The 22,608-nt window shown below is 38.7% G+C and overlaps 1 protein-coding gene across 1 annotated transcript; it reads left to right on the forward strand.

Annotated features, from left to right (window-relative positions):
* The first annotated feature begins 6,656 nt into the window (after nucleotides 1-6,656).
* Nucleotides 6,657-9,475, forward strand: SMIM43 (small integral membrane protein 43). The gene has a single exon (XM_051965152.1). It carries the CDS (start codon nucleotides 8,921-8,923, stop codon nucleotides 9,110-9,112), a length of 192 nt encoding a protein of 63 aa, XP_051821112.1. The 5' UTR covers nucleotides 6,657-8,920; the 3' UTR covers nucleotides 9,113-9,475.
* The last annotated feature ends 13,133 nt before the right edge of the window (nucleotides 9,476-22,608 follow it).

Here is a 22,608-nt window from a genome sequence, read left to right on the forward strand (position 1 = left end):
TCTATGCATGTCTTATAGAGATTCTCATGTTTATTCCTCATTAGCACTTTGTGTTCCTCCATGGTTCGTCTGGCTATCTACCCAGTATAGATCATTGCCCTAGCTGTATTTCTTAGATGTCATGTATCTTGAGGGTATAGGACCATATGGGTCAAACTAATTTTTGCCAGTTTCATAGCATCTTTATATGTTGATTTAGAAAGTATGCAATTTAAAAAGAATTTTCATCAGAAATATCAAACTATTGAGCTAAATCATGACCTACTTAGAAAATTCAATTTGTTTCCTTCATTATTGTGACATCCTCTTTTTGGACCTCAGTTTCTCATCTATAACATGAAGGAGTTAGATTAAATGACATTTGCAGACAATGCTATCTCTGAGCCAATGATTTTTTCCCCTGTTGTCACCCCACTTTCTACACCTGCTCTATCATATTTGTTTTAATATCTGGTTTTACTATATGACATTATTGATTCATATAGAGTCATCTCCTGTCATGTTGCAGGCTATTTTCTAATATTGATCTTTCCCAACATAACTGCTAATTTACTGGATATGGTCTAGAGCCATAAAGATTACAGACTTTCAGGTTTTAAAGGAGCCTTTCTCAGAAACTGTTTAGTCAAAATTCTACCTGACCAAATGTTTTCTCTATGATATCCCCAACAAGTGGCCATTCAACCTTCACTTGAAGACACTGGCCAAGGAGGAACTGATTACTTTCACTAATTCCATTTTTGAATAGTTCAATTTATTAACTAGAACTTATTAAGTGTTAGTTTCTATGTGTTAGGTACGGGGCTAAGTGTTTAGGGAATCAAAGAAAGACAAAACAAGTCCTTATTCTTAAGGAGCCTACATTCTAATGAGAATTGTTCAGAAACCTTTTTCTCTTTTGGTCAAGTTTATGTTTGTCTTTGTGTAAGGTCTACTTGTTATTCTACATTTTCCTCTGTGGGTTGCGTAGAACACATCTAAACCCTCTTCCACATGGCAAGAGCTAAGACCAAAACTTGTATTCTCATTTTAATTCTAGTATGCTTTGCCCTAAATCATATAATAGTGGTTGCTCTCATTGTTTTCTTAATTTAGATTTAGGGAATAAGGCTAAATTAAGGAAAGGAATCTTTTAAGAAGTCATCTTTGATCTCCTAGAACTGCTTGATGGAGGGAAGTACTTGAATGTCTATAGCCTGAGATCAAGGGAGCTGTCCAAGAGCTAGATTTTAATAAAACTAATGAAGAAGAAGAGGAAGAAAAAGAAGGAAGAGGAGAAGGAGAAGGCTTCCTCTTCCTCCTCCTCTTTCTTCTATTCCTCTTTCTGCAAGGACAAAAGCAAACAAACAAAAACCATTCCTATTTTAATATGTGAAAGAACAAAAGGAAAAAGTACACATACACATACACAAATACAAAGGTGAAAATAGTATACTTTGATCTGCATTTAGACTCTCAGTTCTTTTTCTGAATGTAAATCACATTTTCCATCATGAGTCTTTTGGAATTATCTTGGATTATAGTATTGCTGATGAGCTAAGTCTAATCATAGTTGCTCATGAGGAGGACATGGAGGAAAAGGAAGAGGAGGAGGAGAAGAAGAAGAAAAAGCATTTATATGGTGCTTTAAAGTTTGCAAAGCACTTTACAAATATTATTTTATCTTCATAACAATCCTTGGAGATAGGTGCTATTATTATCACCATTTTACAGATGAGAAAAATGAAATAGAATGAAGGAAAAGTGATTTGCCCAAGTTTATATAACTAGTTAGTGTCTGAGGTCCCAGTTTTTGAATCTAGATGCAGAGCTCTATCTACTGTGACACTAATCTGTCTGTAGTATCTTAGCACTTTATTACAGTAGTAAGAATAAATTTGTCAAATTAGCATACCGCACTCCATTTTAATTTAAATATTCATTTTGTGATTGACTTATTTGGAGGAAATAGTTTTTTCTTCAAATAGTTTTCAATAAGTGCCTATGTAGTATGATGTAGTAAATAATGCATGTGTATTCTTTAGCAACTGATAAACACATGTGGACTCTATGATAATACAGACCACCAATAAAAATATAAACACCTTTATCAACATATTTCAAATTTCCAATAAAATTTTATGGAAAATAAATGAGAAACATCCATAGTTAGAATTATAAAAGACTACAGAATACTGTAGTCACCAAATGTTTGATGTAGGAACATCAAAAAAATGTTTCTAGTGGGTGAAGAGGACTGACTCCTTCACTTCCCATATCTGAAATTCAAATAGCATGTGCACTGTTGAGGGCCAGGTTGATTGATGGAAACTTTCCAGCTGTCCACTTCAAGGGAAAAGTCTTGGTCTTCAGGAACAGAATGAACCATTTGTCATGAGTCAGATATGAAAGAAGCTTATTGGATCCTCTAAGGCTCAAGTTGATGGCATATTCTTGGCAGGGATATTGTTTATATGCTTTGATTAATAAAGCTTGATTACATATGAATCTTATTAGTATTTTGATCCCATTGGTTAGTTTCCTTGGAATGGTTTGTTTCTAAGTGGAAAGACCATGTAATAAGGGTTAAGACTTGAGTCAAGTCCTGGTGATAACCCTTACCAACCATAAGACATTGGAAATATCATGTATCCTCTTTGTTTTTCTGACTGCATAATCTCACTGTACTTTATTCCCTCTCATGCAAAACTGATCTCACTTTTCCTAGTGCCTGACATTTCAATCTCTTCCTCTATGCCTGTGCACAGATTATTCCCTTCTCTCCTCATCTCTGCCTCTGCCAGAAATCTTTAACCCCTTTCAAAGGCTTATCACAACTCCTCAAAAAAACCTTTGAATTATTTTGTATATATGAATCTGTGCAATAGATTGCATTATTATTCCCCAATTTTTTAAAGCACCTCTTGAAGACAGGTTTGGATTTGTCTATGTATTCTCTCATATTGCACACTGTGGTTGCTTCATGTTTTGTGGAATGAACTAATCTCTACAATAAAATGATTGATGTTGGAGGGCAGTTGGGAACCGTGCCCAAAGGGCAATTAAATTCTGTATACTCTTAGATCCAGTAATACCACAACTTAATCTGTATCCCAAAGATCATTCAAAAGAGTAAACTATCCACAAAAATGTTGGTCTTTTTTTTTGGATAGCAAAAAATTGAAAATTAAGAGGATGTCCATCAATTGGGGAATGGCTAAATAAGTTAAGGTATATGAACTTAATGGGATTTTGTTGTCTAATAAGAAATGATGAGTAGGCAGATTTGAGAAAAACTGAGAAAGATTTTGGGAAAACTACATGAACTGATATTGAGTGAAGTGAGCAGAAGTAGGAGAACATTGTACATAGCAACAGAAGAGTTTGTGATGATCAATTATGACAAATTTAGTTCTTGTCAGCAATACAATGATCAGGGACAGTTCCAAAAGACTCATGATAGAAAATGTGATTTACATGCAGAGAAAGAATTAAAAAGTTTGAATGCAATTCAAAGCATACTATTTTTACCTTTGTGTATGTATGTCTCTGTGTGGTTTTTTCCTTTTGTTCTTTCACATGATTAACACAGAAATTTTTTTTTGTTTGTTTGCTTGCTTTTATCCTTATAGAGCCAGAACCTACACCTTATAAACTGTTCCTTACTCTTGAAAAGTTTACATTCTGAAGAAACCCATGTGATGCATGCACACATATCTACACATAGACATATACACATATAGGTATGCACACGTACAACTAAATATAGGGTAATTGGGGAGGGAAAAAAATCAGAGAAGTCTCTTATATGAAGCAGTGCTTGTGATTCTATAAGGTGGAGAAATTAAAAAAAAAAAGATTACATTCCAAGCATAGGAGATAGCCTGGGCAAATGTCTGGAGATGGGAGATGAAATGGCTTATGTGAAGGACAGCAAGTAAGCCATACAGCTTTACAGAAACATGCAATTTTAGTGCTAGAAGGTACCTTAGAAAGCATCTAGTTCAAGGTCATTTTATCAATGAGGAAATTTGGATCCAGAGAGAAATTACATGTGTCTCATTATGCATCTCACAAATAGCAGAACTATTTGCTTCCTAGCCCTTTGTTCTTTTAACCTCCCTATTATTTAGTCACATGAAATTCCCTTTCCCCCCTTTAGAATGTTTAGGTCCTGCATCTTTACTTTATTTTAATGAGCATATTTAGACAGAGAAAAATGCTTCATTTATGGGCAACCTTTATAAACTCTAAGCTAGAATTCAGAGCCTGTTCTATAGAGGATGCTTGCCTCTAATAATGGTTATAAGAAGGATGTTATGCCAGAAATGCCCATTTAAATATGAGCACTGGAGAGAGAGGCAGTGGGGATTGATTAGTTAATATCTGCAAATCCTTTTAAGATGCTCAGATAAAAGGATGACATGAAAGGCTATTGTTCAGCTCAAGAGTCCTAAGTGGCTTTGATCACAGCTGCGGCAAGCAATCACCTCTCTCAGTCTTTTACTATCTTGAAGGCAAACATCCATTATTAAGAAGCTGTTGTTTTTAGTTATCAGTTTCTATCGGCAGGGACAGGAAGTGAATGAAGATGAAGATGAGGATGATATGGATGAGGATGAAGAGGATGAGGATGATGATAGCCAATAGTGATATATCATTTTAAGGTTTGCAAAACTTTTATATGTTTCCTGACAACAACTCTGTGACATAAAAAGAACAGATTTTGTTATCTTACTGTTAATGAGAAGGAACTGAGACTCAGAAAGGTTACATGGTTTACTCAAAATCACAGAGCTAGTAAGTGGCAGAGGGAGGATTTGAACCCAGGTCTGCTAAACTCTGAGTCCTGTTATGTAAAAATATGGTTTGAACTCAGAAAAAAAAAAGCTAGAATCAGTGAGTTGAACAAAGGGATCGATAAATCAATAAAATGCTTAACACAGTGCCTACCACATAGCAGACTCAATAAACGCCTGCTCCTTTTCCTTTCTTCCCTTAAAAATTAAAAAGCATTTAGTAATCACTAGCTATGTGTCTGGGCACAGTAATAACTGCCCAGAATACAAATATAAAAGTGAAAACAGCTTTTGTCCTCAAGGAACTTCTGAAATATATGGGGGAGGGAAGTAGTTTAGAAGGATTACTATGGTCTGAAAAGTTGTTGGGATGTTAGGTTGATTGGAATGATGGTAATCATAATTCCTTGTATATTCCTTTTTAGCTTTGACTGAATTGATTTCTCTGTTGCCTTTTTTTCACCAAGTGATGAACGTTTCAGTCCCTGTTGTTTTTCTACTTCAGATACCTCTACTTCCCCGTCATGGGTTCATGGGTCAACTAGATGAAGGCAGAAGCTGTTTGCCAGGACTGTAAGACTTTTGCTGTTCCCTCAGCTCTTCATTCCATCTCCCTCTATGGACCTTTGCACAAGTTATATGACTAGAATATTACCTATCCTCATTTCTATGTTTGTACCATCTGAGAAGTTCATAAGATCTGGCTAGCCCCTTTATTTATGTTGTCACAGATGATCTTCCTGGGCATGGTCATCTTCTTCAGAATGATGTGGAAATGAATAGATTTTTTCCTTGAGCTAACTCGAATTCATAAGATAGCCCCCAAGACTGGAAGTGTTAATTTTTTAAGATCTTAACTGCTGATGTGCTCATGGAAGGAATCAAAAAGCCAGCAAATATTCCTGCTGTCTTCACCATGAGGCCCTCTTACTCTCTCCCTCACCCCAGAACAATATTGTAGAGAGAGGACTGGATGACAGAACTAAAAGAAAAGGGTCCCACAGAGAAAAAAGTGTTTTTACTATGCTTCTAGAGCAACAACGGAGGAAGTTCATCTCCAAGTGTCCATCCCCCTCTAGATTTAGTTATCTCAATGCAATGGGCCCAGTTCTAGGGACTGAGAAACAAAACTGATGGCTCTCAACAGTGAGATGGCCCTTTCTGACAGAGCTCCCCCAAATTTGTAATTTCATCAAAAGTACTGGGGAGACTCAGTTGATCATGGGTCTTCTTTCCAAACTTGTAAATGGAACTAGAAGCTAGTGAGCAATGGGAGATGTTAATATCGCCACAAGACATCCGTTGATGCTTTTATTAAAAGATATGAAACATAAGAACCAAGTCTCTTTATTTTAGCTAAATCAATTGATATAACTTAGTGTTTCTTTTATGAATGCATCAAGATATGTCACCTCTGCAGTCTTCATAAACCTCAAAGGGATCAAAAGGTAGGGTAAAAATTAAAATAACAAAAGCAAGTTGAAAAACCTAAATGCAAATACACAAGAGTTCAAAGCCCATTCTCTAGTAATCCCTGGATCTGTACCAGGCTCTAATTAGTGTTTGGCCTCAATAAACTGGGTCATGGAAGAATCCAAAAGCTGCTGATTGAGAATGCAGATGATGCACTTGACACTGAAAAAATACACTTGAGGAGTTATTGACAATAATTCACAATCAAGATGATTTTATTTTTTAAAGTAAATCCCATCTCAGGATTTTCAGGTACCTCACCAGATGTGCCTACAAAGCATTTTGTGCCTGAACCTGTGATGCTAGTAATTTATGATATCTGTGCAGCAGCTGGCAAGACCAGGAGGTTATGTTTAAGCTGAGTTTTGATGGAAATCAGGGATTTCAAGAAGCTGAGGTGAGAGGTGCATTCAAGGCAGGAGGGACAGCCTATGCAAAGGCATGGAAAAGAGCAAGGATGCCAGTTTGTCTGGACAGAAAAAAGCATGAAGGAGAGTCATGTATAATAAGCCTAGTAAGGTATGTGGAAGCAAATGTAAAGGGCTTTCAATGTCAAAAATTGGAGTTTGTTTTTTATCCTAGAAATAAAAGAGACCCACCGGGGTTTCTTTAGCAGTGGAATAATGTGGGAAAGTTAGTTCTTTAGAAAATACCACTTGAGAAACTAAAGGGAGTACAGTTTAGAGAGACTTAAGTTACAAAGGCCAGCGAAAAAACTATTGCAATAGTTCGATACAAAGGTGTTGAAGATCTGAATTGGAGTGGTAGCCATGTGAGTGAAAAGAAAGGGGTACATGAGAAAGACAGCATGAACTCACAGTGGCTTGGTAATTGAGTAGATATGTGGGCTAAGGTAGAGTTAGGAGTCAAGGAAGACTCTAACATTGTCAAGATGGAAGGATGGTAGTGTCCTCAAGGAAACAAGGATTTTGAAAAAAGGATGTGTTAAGGGGGAAAGGGAATAAATTGTGTTTTGGACTGTCTACAGGATATCTGGTTCCAAATGTCCATTAGGCAGTTAGTGATTTGGAACTGGAGACTAGAGGTTGATGTTTAGATCTGGGAGTCATCTGTGAAAAGGCAGTAATTGAATACATAATTGAACTGATGAGCTCAACATGAGAAAGGGTAGAGAAAGGATAAAGCCTTGACTTGCATCCACAGGCAGGAGACATTCTGAGACTAGTAATCTAACAAAAGATACTGAGCAGTATTCAGATAGGCAAGAGAACCAAGAGGAGTCAGTGTCACAAATTACAGAGAAAAGAAACTGTCCAGGAGAATATTCTCCAGTACCAAATGCTGAAGAATTGAGTTGACAAAAGGCCATTGGAATTAGCAATAAAGATATCATTATCCATTAAATCTGGAGATAGTAGTGTTGGTTGTATGATGTGTGGATTCAGATTTCAAGGGATTAAGAAGCAAGAGAAAGGAGAGGAAATGGAGACAGCACAGAGTAATGGAAGCTGATCATCAGGCTTGTATACTTAAGTTTCAGAAGAGAAAAGTAAAAAGGCTTGGAGGGTAGAAGAAGAAAGCCACCCAGAAGACAGTTGATTAGTATAACACCTAGATCTACTGACATAGAGCAATGCAATGAACCATATGTAATAGGGGGGACAACAAGAAACATGCTGATCCCCTTCTTCTCTGTGAGAAGTGGGGAGAATGAGAAAAGGGACACCTTATCTAAAGACAGAGCACAGATATGTAGTGTCTCTTCCAGAGGAAGCCAAGTTTCTCTGATTGCAAGAAGGAAAAAGTGTGAGAGGAAGAGAATCAGGCTGAAATTTACGAACTACAGTAGAATGGAGGAGGAAGTCAGAGAGTAGTGTGTGTGTGTGTGTGCGTGTGTGTAAATAGAACTAAATTGGATAAGGATCCTTTGAGTGGTTGTAGGATTAAAGGAAAGGAAGAAGGAAGGAATTAAAGAGAGGAAGGGGAGAAGGGAGAAGGGGTAAAAGAACAAGAAGAGAATAGAAGGGAAGAAGGAAAACAGAGAAAGGAAAAGGACTGGGGCGGGGGAGGAGGAAAGAAAGTGGGAAAGAAGGGGAAGAGATGAAGACATGGGAAGGGGGGAAAGGGAAGAAAGGAAAAAGGAAATTGGAAGAGAGATAAAAGGAGAAAGATGAAGGATGCAGAGATACGAGAAAAAAAGGGAGGGAGGAAGTAGGATCCTTGTCGATGTCCGGAATGGTCATTTGCAGAGCAGCAGCGCCAAGCTCTCAGGAGAAGCTAATTGGGGACTTGTTTGGCAATCCTTCCTCCCTCCAACCCTGTTTCCCCCCCTCCCTCTGAAGTTCTCTGGGCAGCATCTGCTTTTATCACCCAGTGAGCCCACAAGAGAAAAAAACGAGACTGAGCCGAGAGAGACCAGAGGAGGTTCTTGCCGAGGCTGGCTACTGACATCGGCGCTGGCCCCGGCAGGGTGCGGAAACGCAGTTTTTTCCTCAGGATTGGACTGGCGGGGCAGCTAGGAGCGCACGTTGTCTCCTAGGGGCTGGGTCGGGGTGAGAGCTGGGGCTGCCGAGAGGAGAGTGGCCCGAGGTGAGAGGTGAGGGGTGGCTCGGCCGCAGGGCCCCCGCGGCCAGGGGGCAACGCGGCTTTCCCGGCTTGGCCAGGTGCGCTCAGGTTGGTCATTTCGATCCGACCTGCGGGGCGGCGGCATGGAGTGGGAACTCAACTTGCTGCTTTACCTGGCCCTCTTCTTTCTACTGCTCTTCTTACTCTTCCTCCTGCTCTTCGCCGTCATCAAGCAGCTGAAGAACTCCATCGCGCACACCGCCGGGGTGCTGCAGCCGAGCCGCCTCTCGCTGCCCCGGGAGCCGTGGGGCTTCTGCCGGGAGCAAGCGGTGTGAACCGGCCAGGCTGGGCGCGCGGCTCCGGCCCATTCGAGCGCCTAGTCCGCTTTCCCTCCGGTCCAGCCCACCCCAGCCTCCCCATCAGTTCCAGCTCCAGGTCAGGCAAGCTCCGACTGCAGAAAGCCCTCGGGCTATCTCCTACAGCTGTAGCGGTTTCCACTCTAGCTCCTTAACTGAGTAGAGCCCCAGCGCTTTGCCCCCGAGTCCGCTAACCCTCGGCTCCACCTCTGCTCTAACTCTGATTCGTGTGGGTCTGGCCCAAGCCACCTCCTGACCTGTGGCTCGGCGGCCCTCAGGAGTGGGGAGGTGCGGCTACTCCTATCTCCTCCTTGGCAATGACCCGAGATCAGCTGGTCCAGGGGTTCCAGAATGCAGGTCGGTGGCGGGCATCGGGAGCGCGGGTTGGTGGTGGGAAGGAGTAGTCATGACATCTCAGAGGATGGGTACAATTGTGGGGTTGTGGGGTGGAGAGAGAGACCCTTGATTTGAACGGATAGATGGAGCAGTAATGTGCAAAGCTACTCCAGCTACTTTCATTAAATGAAGAATTCACTGGTTTAGATTATTCAGGCAATCTTCCCCACTACCGAACAAAATAACTTTGTGCTGAAACAATCCTCTAACTAAGTGGCTAGGGGAAAGCAAGGTCGGCGCTGGGGAATCATTAGCCATAATTGTCTTAATTCTTTCCATGGAGTTGCTTAAAACTAGCATTAGGCCTCGTAGGAGATGAAAAAAAATTGTTGAATGCACGGATTGAATGAATGAATGAACTCCACGCTCGAAGGGTAAAAAAGGATTAAAATGACCATTTCAAGTGTTGATGGGCAGATCCATTGGGGATCCTCCCCTTGGCATCTGATCACTGAAATGGCTGTGGTGTCCTGACCTTCTCCTGCTTCTCCTACCAAATTGTTCTGGGGAGAGAGAAGAAATCCACTATATTTTTGAAGTCAGGATAAAACCAGGAAGGGGAGCTTTGGGTGTTTGTTCTATAGGATTCCTTTGAGAATGGGAAACGAGTGTGGAAAAGGAAAACAAGAGGACTTTGGGATAAAAAACCTAGAAGAAGAAAAGAAACAGGAGCAGGCAGGCCTTCTCTAGCTGTAGAAACATCAGTGTTTTGGAAAGAATTCTTACAGCTCTGGAGAATTTGCAAAAGCCAATTTGCATCTTGCAAATAATAATGATATTGGCCTTCTAGAAATCACATCTGTTTTTCTGTGGAATTGAACTTTCTTCCTCAAATGTGAATTGAGGACAATAGCAAAAAGCTTAACCTTTAATTTTCCTTAGTGAGATTTAACTTTCTTGAGCAACTGAGTCCTTGGTCCTCCCAAAACTTTCTTTTACTCTGTCATCCCTCAAACTGGCCAGAATCATTAACAAGATGGCCATTTAAGCGTACCTCTCAAAGGACCAAACTGTTATTAATTTATTCAGTGAATGAACATATACTGAGAAAACATTTCATTTCAAGATAAAATTATAGTATCCCCTTGTAGTTATTTGTATTTGGAGTGCATTTGCACAGAGAGGAGAAATTGTAGTAACTCATAGTAAAATAATAAAAAAAAAATTCTTGCATCTATTAATGTGCCTGATCCTTCTATTAATTTCCTTGGGAATGGAGATAGTGAGGCAAATGTAGTTGTTTCTTAGTTGGTGAATGGGTGTTCCAGAGACCTGCTTGGGTTATCAAGTCTAGTGGTATCAAACCCAAATAGAAATGGGGCCACAAATCATACAAAACGTTCCCTGAAGGCAGCATGTTGATTTAGAGAACCATATATTAACATTAGCTATAGCCTGTTATATTTTTATTTATTTTGTTAAATATTTCCCAATTACATTTTAATCTGGTGTGATTGATACTTCTCAAATATACTTTTTTTTTAAACAGATGAGCAATAGAAAGCCCAGAAAAGAGGGAAAGGAATTAACGTGTCTAAGAAGACACAAATAGTAGCAGAGCTGACATTTGAACTTAAGTCCTCTTGCATCAAAATTCACACTATCTCTATTCAGACATGATACCATTACAATACGGTGAGTAATCAAGTTTTTTTTCCTGGGACCACAGAGCAAAAATGATTACTAAATAACCTTGTGCAAGCTTCAGGATCTAATTAGTTAATGATTGAAAAAATATGGAATGCAATTTTAGTATGTTTCTCTGTTCTTGTAAACTGAGAAAGATAAATACTTGTAAATGCACCATCCCGCTGAGGCAGGAGAATTGGAAAATGTTAAAAAAAAAAAAAAAAAAAAAAGGTTGGGATAGAATATTATCATCTTCTTCCCTTGGTACTTTGTCACTCTTAAATTATCCTGAATGTTAAAAAAATTCATTTCTTCACACTGTGCATGTAACATTCTCTCTCTCTCTCTCTCTCTCTCTCTCTCTCTCTGTATGTGTGTGTGTGTGTGTGTGTGTGTGTGTGTGTGTATGTGTGTTTGTATAGCTTCAGAAATAAGGGTGGGGTTTGGGTCCATTTGTCTGAAGAAAAATTTGGAAACAGTCCCATTGTAAAAGTAGAAAACTTTAAAAATTCTCATTTCAGGAACAAAGAAAGGATCTAGTCAGAGGCATGAACAATAATCACATTTTCAGTTCAATCCAGTTTTATGAGATGCAGCAGGGTGTTGTGGGAATGCCATTAGCTAGCTGTGTGACCTTGGGAATTCATTTAACCTCTAGGTCTGTCTCTCCATCCTGTAAAATGAGAGGGTTGGACTTGGTGATGTCCAAAGATCTGTCTGCCTCTAAACAGCTATTGTATTCTGGTTCAGATACAAATGTGAAATGGAAAATTGAAGTAATTATTCATACAATTTAAGAGGAAAGTGAGCAAGACATATTTGTTTTGATTACATGGATACTTAAGGGGAATTTTAGACTACATTAATAATAATAACTGAGCTTTATGTAGGATTTTAAAGTTTACAAATCACTTTGCTTACATTATTTCATTAAAAGAGGCTTTTCCAGGCATAGGTAGTTAATAGTCCCACTGGCCTAGTTAGACCACATTCAGTCTCTTCTTCAGTTGTGGGTGCCATATTTTAGGAATTATTTGATAACTTAAAGAGTGTTCAGAGGAGGACAAAAAGGATAAGATCTCACTCCCCCATTTGAGTAAGCTGGTGATGTTTAGCCTGGAGAAGAGGATATTTATGGGGACACCATAGCGACCTTCAAGCATGTGAAAAGCTTTCAACTAAAGGAAAGTCTAGACATGTTCCAGAAGAAAGAACTGGAAGCAGTAGGGTGGACCAGGTAAAGAAGATCTTAGCCTAGTAAGGGGGATATACTTTCCAGAAAGGACAGCTCCTCCAGAATGAAGTAGGCTTCCTTGGCAAGTAGTGAGCTCTCCCTCTAGAGGCTTCTAGCAAAAGTTGGGAAAAGACTAGTCAGGGATATTAGAGGGTTTTTCTGTCCTGGTATGATTTAGTCTAAAACCTAGTCCCTTTGAACAGTATGGTGAAGCCTATGGACCTCTTATTGATAGAGTATTTATGCTTAAATGAAATATATAAGATTCCAAAGAAAATCAGTTTATATTGAAACAGTTTAAAATATATGTGTTTATAGATATTGAACTATGTGGATATACAGAAATATATATATATATGAACATATATCATACATACATATATTCATGGACTCCAGGTTAATAATAATTATTTTAGATAATCTCTTCTGACCTTTTGCAGCTCTGAGCTTCTGTGATTCAGTGATATCTCTTGGGGTGGTGGGTAGAGGAGAAGGATTGTCTGTTTCGGAGAAATACTTCCACTCTCCACTTTGAATTCAATTCAGCAGACATGTATGAAGAACTTACTATGGGAAAAGGCACTGTGCTAGGACCTGGTAGTACAAAGAAAAAACCAAGAATCCCTGTCCTTAGGGAGCTCCTGGAAGGATAGAGCAGGTCTACAGATAGGTCAATGCAAAAAATTTGAGGAGGGAGACACTAACAACTGGATCAGGATTAAGGATCAGGAAATATTTGCGAAGATAGACTTGGCTCTGATTGAATGGCTTATTGCAAACAAAGAAAAACCAGTCCTTACTGACAAAGCCATCTGAGGGGAAAGTAGCAAAGATCCAGTTTTCATTCTCTATTTCCCTGGCATTGTATGATTAATAGGGACACTTAACAATTAATTATTAGTGTGGAAGGAATTATTTAATCACTTGTTTATTCATGATGAAGAGAAATATGAATTTCCCTCTTTTTAAATGACCAGAATACAGAAACTAATAACCATTTGGCTCATTGCTCTTGGACACCTCTGGCTTTTATAACTGGGATCCTTTTGTCTGAACTTTAGATACTGGAGGGATCAATTTCCTTTTTATAGGGAAGCCTGAGATAGACAGCTCAATGGCTAATCATGGAGGTAACCATAGCTGGTCTTACTACAACTCTTAGTTCAAGAATTCATTGAACAAGTGTTTGCTAAGAGCCTACCATGTGCCAGGCACTGGGTATTAAGGACCCTGCTGTCAAGCAACGTATGGTTTACTAGAGAGAAACATATACATAGATAAATAATAATAGCTGGCATTTATACAATGCCTACTATGTTCCAGGCATTGTTCTAAGCACTTAAAAATATTATCTCATTTGATTATCATAATAACCCTGGAAGTTAGGTGCTATTTTTATCTCCATTTTACAGTTGAAGAAATTGAAGCAAAAAAAAAAAAAAAATTCAAGTGACTTGTGCAGTCACACAGCTAGCAAGACTCTGGGTCTGGATTTGGTCTTCCTGACTCAGTGCCTAGAGTTCTATCCACTGTGCCACTTAGCTATCCCACCAAATACTAAATATATGCAAATGAAAATATAGAGATAAATATAAAATATATCTCTAGTATTTGAGGGTGAGGAAAAGAAAAAGGGATTTTCTTTCTTGTTCTCTTGTGACTTAGTCCAAATCAGTTTGTCCAAGGAAATTTTTTTTTGTCACTAAGCCCATGACTATATATGCAATTCTGGCACCTAATATAGGATCTATCCATGATGTTGGAATTTAAACAAGAGTCCTTAGAAACCACCTAGGCCAACTCCTTCATTTTTATAATTGAGGAAATAGAAGTCCAGAGATAGAAAGTGATTTCTCTGAAGTCATACTAGATAGTAAGTGAGAAAGCTGGGATCGGGGCAGGGATTGCTACTTTGTCATGTTGTCATGAATGGAGCTCTGCCAACTAATCATGTGTGGTTTGACCTTCTATTAGGCTGATCTGTCCTGCCTCTGCTTGAGTAACTACACGAGCTCTAGGCCTTATTTTGGGTCCTTTCCTTTGCTGCCTTTCTTTCCTATTGTAGATTGACTCCTGGATTGGGAACCTTCTTTCAGCCTCGTTTCCCTTCACCTTGGTTGTCCATACTACCATATTCCATTGGCTGGTCTTCACTTTACTCTATGGATCTGCTTGAATTCCTGGTCAATTTTCTGGGTCCTGTCTAACTGCCATGGAGCTTCACTTGGAACCATGATTCATGAAAGCACAGTATCATTTTGAAGATGGACACTACCTTAAAATAGGTATTTATTGTACTTATAACATAATTGTATGTGTGTGCATGTGTACTTTATGAAATAAAAGGTTTTCTCTATAGTTTGGGAGCCAAGTTAAATCATCTAAACAACAATAAGGGATGGCCTGTAATTCCCCAGCTGTTGTTTTATATTACTGACCTTTCTAAATTTTAGCTTAATTTCAGCTTAACCAAGTCCCATGAGGATAGTCTGAGTGCTGATTTACTGTCATTTCCTGAGTTGTCTATGCAGTTAATCTATAGTTGTTACTCTTAGGAAGGCCAGCATTTCAAGTTGGATAATGTCACGCTCACACCTGCAACATCCAATATGTCACATAAAGTCAATGTTGATGTCTGACAATTTTAGGGCACAGCTGTAGGGGCAGAACTGCTTTCCCCCTGATGTTTTTCCCATAAAAAAGAATTGAGTTTTTAGTGCTTTTGGTTAGGATTCAAAAGCATATTGGCAGGTGAGAACATTGGACTGGATGGGACAAGGTGAAATTTAATAGGGATAAGTATACAATCTTACATTGATTCCAGAAATCAGCTTGACAAGCCCATCATTGGGGAGCAGTTTCTCTGGAAAAGATCTGGATTTTGTATAGTTTTCTGTAGAAACCTACAGATTAATATGGAATCTAAAAAAGCTGACAGGATCTTGGGCTTCGTTGGGAGGCATAGTTCCATGAAGATGAGATTCCCTTTGTTTTTTGCTCTGCTCATTTCACATCTAGAGTCCAGTTATTCCTTCCACAAAACCTTTGAGGTTTTGATATATTACAGATCAGCATAAGAAATTAAATGGGAATTTTTTGGAGTTTTGTGAAAGCTGCAGATGATATAAAATTTATGATCAAATACTTAGCCCAAATTTTACCATAAGGTACTGTTTACCATTAAGGTACTATAAAATAAAAAGGGAAAATTCAGACTTCTTCTCTGGTACAAAGGGAGGGCCAAAAAATTTTACATAGATTTCCAGATCTCAGGGGCACCATGCTCCTAACTCCTTGGATGTGAAAGGAATAACTGCATTACTTTCAGTTTGGGGCACATACCACTTTTAGGAAGGATGCTGGTGAGTTGGGGAGAGACCAAAAGTGAGCCAGAATAGTGAAGGGTCTTAAAAAACTGGGAAGGTTAAGCCTACAAAAAGAAAAGACTAGTGAATGAGAGATGAATTGGGGAGGAAGATAATGGCTATATTCAAGAATTTGAAAGGCTATGGTATATCATTTGTATGCTTGGCCCCTGTAGGACAAAACTAACAAGGATGGGTAGAAGATGTAGAGGATTTCTTATGATGAGATCCTCAATGAGAGCTATACCCCAAAGTAAAAATGTATGAACTACTTGTTCCCCTTCCTTGAGAATTTCAAAGGAAAGTCAGATGACCAAAATAGTTTAAATTGATACAGAGAAGAATCTTGGTCAGATATGGGTTGCACCATATGGCTTTCACATTTCCTTCCTCCTTGAAAATTCTGTGCTTACGCCAAAGATCAGATTTATCCAGTGTAACAGATCTTTGGAAGTTGCCCAGATGCCTAACATGAAGATACTCCACTTCCTGCATTTCCTACCATTCTGGTAGGAATATGCACCTTTCATTGCTTGTGCATCCAGAAAAGGTTCATCTTTAAAAACTACCTGATGGGCCAGTCTCGCTCTTTCCTCCAGAATCCAAAGGCTGAGGTCACCCACACATTTCACCCACAGGGAGGTACCATGAACTGAACTAGGAAGGGGAAAATGTCCTCTCTCCCCCTTTGTTTGTCCCAGCTCTGAGAAATCTGTCTGGGATCTCTGTTCTGTTCCATTTGTCTTTCTCAGTTTTAGGTGCTGCAAGTGATGCCTACCTAGGAGTTCATGAGCTGTGGATACCTTGGGATGAGGATCCCCTGTGGGATGTTGCAGTCTGCAAGCCAAGCCTTGAGAAGCCAGAGTGTCCTAGGCATTGGACTTAAAACTTAGGACGATGCTGTATAAACCTAATTCTCTTCCCCTCTCCAGAAACTGAGATGATACAAAGAGGGGAGAAAAATTAAGCTCCATATGTTGAGGGGGAAATAAGTTTATATATTTGTGATTATATATACCTTTGATGTAAATATTTCTTTCTAAAAACTTAATCTGAATGTTAGTTGTTAAATGAAAGCAGGGTTCAGGGAACTGCTCTTACATTTAAAAACATATCATTGGTGGGAACTGGAAACATTTGCAAAGGACCTACACAGCCAACTCTCCCATCTTGCAATCCTTTCCTAAGGATCCTTGAGAACTCTAGGGAAGGAATAAAATGTAACACATCTCTTTGTCAGGCACTGTAGGCCAGGGTAGAAAGTATTGTACCAGAATGAGCCTTGTTATGGCTTTTCTGGAAATTATAACATGCCATCCTTTGCACTTGGTTCACTTGCTTGAGGAGGGAAACAGAACTAGGCAGTATGGAGAATCCTGAGTTATTTGAAAGAATATAGTATAGGCTACTATAAATAATCCAAGTGTCATTCTAAAAATAATAGAGATGAAATACACACATACATATATAATGGGTACATATATAATATATGCATATATATGTACATGTTTATGTTGAAACTTAGAGGTGGCTAGAAAGGCCATTTTGTGCCATAACTTCTTGGGGATCACAAGGAAATGGAAGAGCAATTTAGAGCTCTAGGCATATGGAAGGGACAATCCTGGATTTTTAATCCTTGTGGTTACCATGAATTCTTTTTTCTTTCTTTCTTTTTTTTTTTTTTATGAGGCAATTGGAGTCAAGTGACTTCCCCAGGATCACACCTGTAGGAAGTGTTAAGTGTTTGAAGTCAAATTTGAACTCAGGTCTTCCTGACTTCAGGACTGGTGATTTATCCACTGAGTCACCTAGCTGCCCCCATTACCATGAATTCTTTAAGGAACATGCCACAATTTAAAACCAGGGATATTAGAAAATAATTATGTGGTGTGTGAGTCTATACTGGCAAACTAAAGGTGACACTTGTAAGGGTAATCCTGATGATTCAGTCATCACAACAAAGCTCCCGTCTTTCTTTGAGATCTCCAAATAATGGCCATGGGGTTCTTCTTAAACTGAATTATGAGATAGACTTTCCCTTGGACAGATAATCTGGATCTGCAGGTTGGTATAGACTCAGAGGCAGAGGAAAGGCACTGGAATTGCTGTTCAATCAGTTCACCACCATGGCCAAAACAAAGGACTTCACTTTTCTAACTCAGTTAAAATGAGAATAATTACATATCTACCTTACAAGGAAGTTGTGAAGGAAGCTTTCTTTATAAATTTGAAAATTCAGCATAAATGTGTATTATTGTGATTATGGCCTCCAGGGAAGTTGAGAGAATCAAATGCAGTAATTTGTATAAAACTCTCAGAGAATTAATGCTGTTCTCTCTACTTATGATGACTCTTCTGCTCTCTCTTGCTGCAGCTCTGCTCCAACCTGACTCAAGGCACCCTCATCTCCTTATACTTTCTCCCTTCCTGATCTCATCAGCTTAAATTATGTTTCAGATTCAAGAATTCAATCTATGCAGAATTAATCAACCAGGCATTTATTAAGCACCTAATAATGTGTTGTGACACATTATTAGGGATACAGATATTAAAAGGATGCCATCCTTGTCCCCAAAGAGCTTACATTCTACTGTGAAATTGTAACTTGCTTACAGAAAAGTAAAGACAGGATATATAGAAAATATAGAAAATAAGTGAAGAGTGGTTCCAATAACTGGAGAGATCAAAAGACTCCTCATATTATCATCCTGTCTTCTATCAAGTTCAGTTATTCATTACCACATGTCTTTTGGACAACTTACTCTGCCTATATTTTTCAGATGCATCTCCAATTCAATATGTTCTGAGCTAATTATCTCTCCCACTCCCAACTTAAGTTTCCTCCAATCTTCCATAATTTTGTTGAGGTCAATCAGGTTCAAAAGGAGTTGTTCTTGGATCTTCCTTCACCATCGTTCCAATAACTAATCACTTGTCTTGTCTCATTGATCCTAACTCCAAATAATTCACATCCAACCACTTCTCTCTGTACCACAGACACCCCATTCAGGCTTTCAATGCCTCTCACCCGGACTCTAATAATAGCTTTCTGATTGAGTGATATCTTTACATAAAGTTCCTCTTCCCTCTAATTTCATCAGGTTGCTAAATTGATATTTCTAAGGCATAGTTTTGACCCTCTTTCTTCTCCCCGCCCAAATCTTTAATAGCTTTTTGTTGTCTCTGCAATAAAATATGAAATCCTCAGTTTAATGTTTAAGGCCTGCTACAGGTTGGTTCTCACCTACATTTCCAGTCTTCTTTTAGGGCATCAAATCTCTTAGGTATTTTATGATTGTAGTGATACAGGGTTACCAGCTAGTCTCTTTGTGCATTCAATCTCCCATCTAATAACTTTGCATAAAAGATCTCCTCTGCCCAAATGGCACTTCCATATTTAGCCCTTCCTCATAAAAACTCTTGTCTTTCTTCAAAGCAGTTAAGGTGCCATCTCTTACAGAAGATCTTCCTCATTCCCCATATTTACTCATATCTGTACCTGTTGAATCATAAAATATAAGCTCCCCCAAGGATAGGGGCTATTTTCTTTATTTCTCTCACTCCAAGTCCTTTTTTATGGTTTTTCTTTACCTGTTAGGATGTAAGCGCCTTTTTTTTTTAATTTTTTAAAAAGTAACTTTTTATTGACAGAACCCATGCCAGGGTAATTTTTTACAACATTATCCCTTGCACTCACTTCTATTCCGATTTTTCCCCTCCCTCCCTCCACCCCCTCCCCCAGATGGCAAGCAGTCCTATACATGTTAAATAGGTTACAGTGTATCCTAGATATAATATATGTGTGCAGAACCAAACAGTTCTCTTGTTGCACAGGGAGAGTTGGATTCAGAAGATATAAATAACCCGGGAAGAAAAGCAAAAATGCAAGCAGTTTATATTCATTTCCCAGTGTTCTTTCTTTGGGTATAGCTGCTTCTGTCCAGGATGTAAGCTCCTTGTAGATGAAAGGATCACCTTGTTTTCTTGGTTTTGTATACCAAGTAACTTAGTACATAGTAAGTGTGTAATAAATAACTCTTTCTTTTTCCTTCCTTCTTTTTCTCTTTCTTTTTTCTTCTAATCTGTCCATCCATTCATCCATCCATCCATTTATCCATCCATCTATTTATCATCTGTCTTTCTTTCTTCCTATCCGATCCATCTTTCTTTCTATCCATCTTCCTTCCTCTCTCCATTCCTCCCTCTCTCCTTCTCTCCATTCCTCCCTCTCTCCCTCTTCCCTTCCTTCCCTCCCTCGCTCCTTCCCTCTCTTTCTCTTTCTCTTTCTTTCTTTCTTTCTTTCTTTCTTTCTTTCTTTCTTTCTTTCTTTCTTTCTTTCTTTCTTTCTTTCTTTCCTTTCTTTCCTTTCTTTCTTCTTTCTTGTTTTATTCCATCCATCCACCTATCCATCTCTTTTTATATCTACAGTGCTAGCATTATGATTTTTCAGTAGATATTTAGTAAATGTTTGTTGAATTTAATGGCATGAAGTTGAAGGACAAAATTAAGCAACAATCTGATTAAATTAAGCCTTTGTGAGAAGACTGTAATCTCCTCAAAGGCAGGGATTTCTTCATATTTCCTTTGTATCCTGCCAGACTGGCTCATTGCTCCAAGCTATGAGTCATTCTACTTTCCCTATGGTCTCTCTCATGCTGGACTAAAACACTACATTCCTCTTTGAATGTTGTCTTTCCCTATTAGAATGTAACCTCTTTGAGGGTAGGGATTTTCTTTGCATTTGTATTTGTATCCTTGTACTTATTACATGGTAACCATTTAATAAATTTTTTTTCAGTTGTATTCATTCATTTATAACTAGAGTGGAAGCAACTAGGGCTTTCTTTAGGACACCGACAATCAGAGGGTTTCTGAAAGCAACTTATTCCTTCAGCAGATATGTACAAAAAATTGAGTTTAGCACCTAGTTATAACACAGATTAGTTAGTTAAAACAGGAAGCTACCAATTAGCCCTGAGAGCTTCTCCCTGACCAAGCCCTATTCAGTCTCTCCACTCTAACCCCTACCTTGGCTTTAGGATATTTTAGAGTCTCAATCTCTCCCTGCAATGTATGCATTGAAGTCTTTTCCTTATGAGGTTTTGTGTCCTGAGGGCTGTGATTTCCTAAAAAACCCTAACACTGCCCTTACTGAAAGATCATTTACAGAGCAGATGATGACTGATGAAATGACCAGCTCTACCTTCTTCATCAGAATTAATGTTCCCTACTAAAGTGTCCTTCCCCAAAGGAAACTTTTCCCCCATATTCAATTGCCTTAAACATATATTAGTGATGGATGTAATTTCCAGTAAGGGAAGAGAAGGATCATTTACTCACAATGGTTTTCTTCCTTAGTACATATCACTGAAAGGAAGGTATAGAGCATCCTAGACTGACCTATTAGTTAGAAAGGTGAAAAATACAGCATGAAGGGGAAGATTCCATTCCTCAGGTGGTCCTTAGCTACACTAATATAGAAATGATGGAGATAAATGTGAATCCAATCCAATCAACAAGCAGTGTGTGTGTGAGTAACATACAAAGGCTTTTTTTGCCTTTGTCCTCAAGGAACTGATACTCTTTGGAGAGAATACATGCAACACGTTCCCAAATAAGAGTGTACAAGAAGGAGGGATGGGAACAAATCATTTATGAAGCACATACTATGTGCCAATCATTGTACAAAGCACTTTACAAATAATCTTTCATTTGATCCTCACAACAACCCTGGGAGGTAAGTACTATTATTATCTCCATTTCACATTTGAGCAAACTGAGGTGAACAGAGGTTAAATAATTTGCCTGGATCACAAAACTAATAAGTGTCTGGGGCATTTAGGTGTTGTAATGGCCTGGTCTGGAGTAAGTAAGATTCATATTACCCGGGTGATCTGGATAAATCACTTAAGCCTGTTTGCCTCAGTTTCCTTAATCTGTAAAATGAGCTGGAGAAGGAGACAACAAATCACTCCAGCATCTTTATCCAGAAAATCCCAAAGGGGATCATGAAAAGTTGGACATGACTGAAACAACAGAAAACAACATTCATGACTCCAGACCCAAGGCTCCATCCACTGTACCATATAGCATCTATATATATGATAATTGGAGGAGATGGATCATTTATTGAGGAAATAAGCTTCTATCACTATTTGTTGAAATAGAGACAAGACCAGAGTTTCATTCCAGATTTTATTAATCTCAGATTCTATTCCTTGTGGGTAAAAATTGGCATTCCTCCAAGAATATAAATTACAAAGGGTGGAGGGTTCCTCATCCAGAGCTCCCTAGCTCTGTGGAAATCCCTAAATGGATTTCCTAAGCCCCAAAGAAGCTCAGATGTCATCTCCCTTCCTGTCCTTTTTCTTTCCTCATTAATTGTGAGTGTTATTGTTGTTTCCTCATTTTCTGTTTTGTCCAATTATTTGTGACTTCCATTTAGGGTTTTCTTGGCAAAAATACTCTAGTTCATTTCACAGATGAGGAAACTGAGGCAAACAAGCTAAATGGCATTCAAGGTCACAGAGCCAGTAAGTATTTGAGGTCAGATTTGAACTCAAGAAACTTCTTGCCTCAGGCCTGACATTCTATTCACTGTGCCACCTAGCTGCACCCATTATTAGTTGCTTTTCCTCAATTAACCTTGTTTTCATATTCTTTCATTCCCTCTTAATGTTAGTACTTGACTTCTGGGATTATCTCTGATTTATCCTATGTATATATTCGTTGTACATAGCTGCTTGTATAGTATCTCCTATCATTAGATTGTAAGCTATCTGAGGGCAGACTACATTGTCTTTTGGTTTTATTTGTACCCCTAGTAAATAGAACAGTACCCTGAACATACC

The sequence above is a fragment of the Antechinus flavipes genome, chromosome 6, assembly GCF_016432865.1.
Source record: "Antechinus flavipes isolate AdamAnt ecotype Samford, QLD, Australia chromosome 6, AdamAnt_v2, whole genome shotgun sequence".
In the NCBI taxonomy this organism is placed as follows: Eukaryota; Metazoa; Chordata; class Mammalia; order Dasyuromorphia; family Dasyuridae; genus Antechinus; species Antechinus flavipes.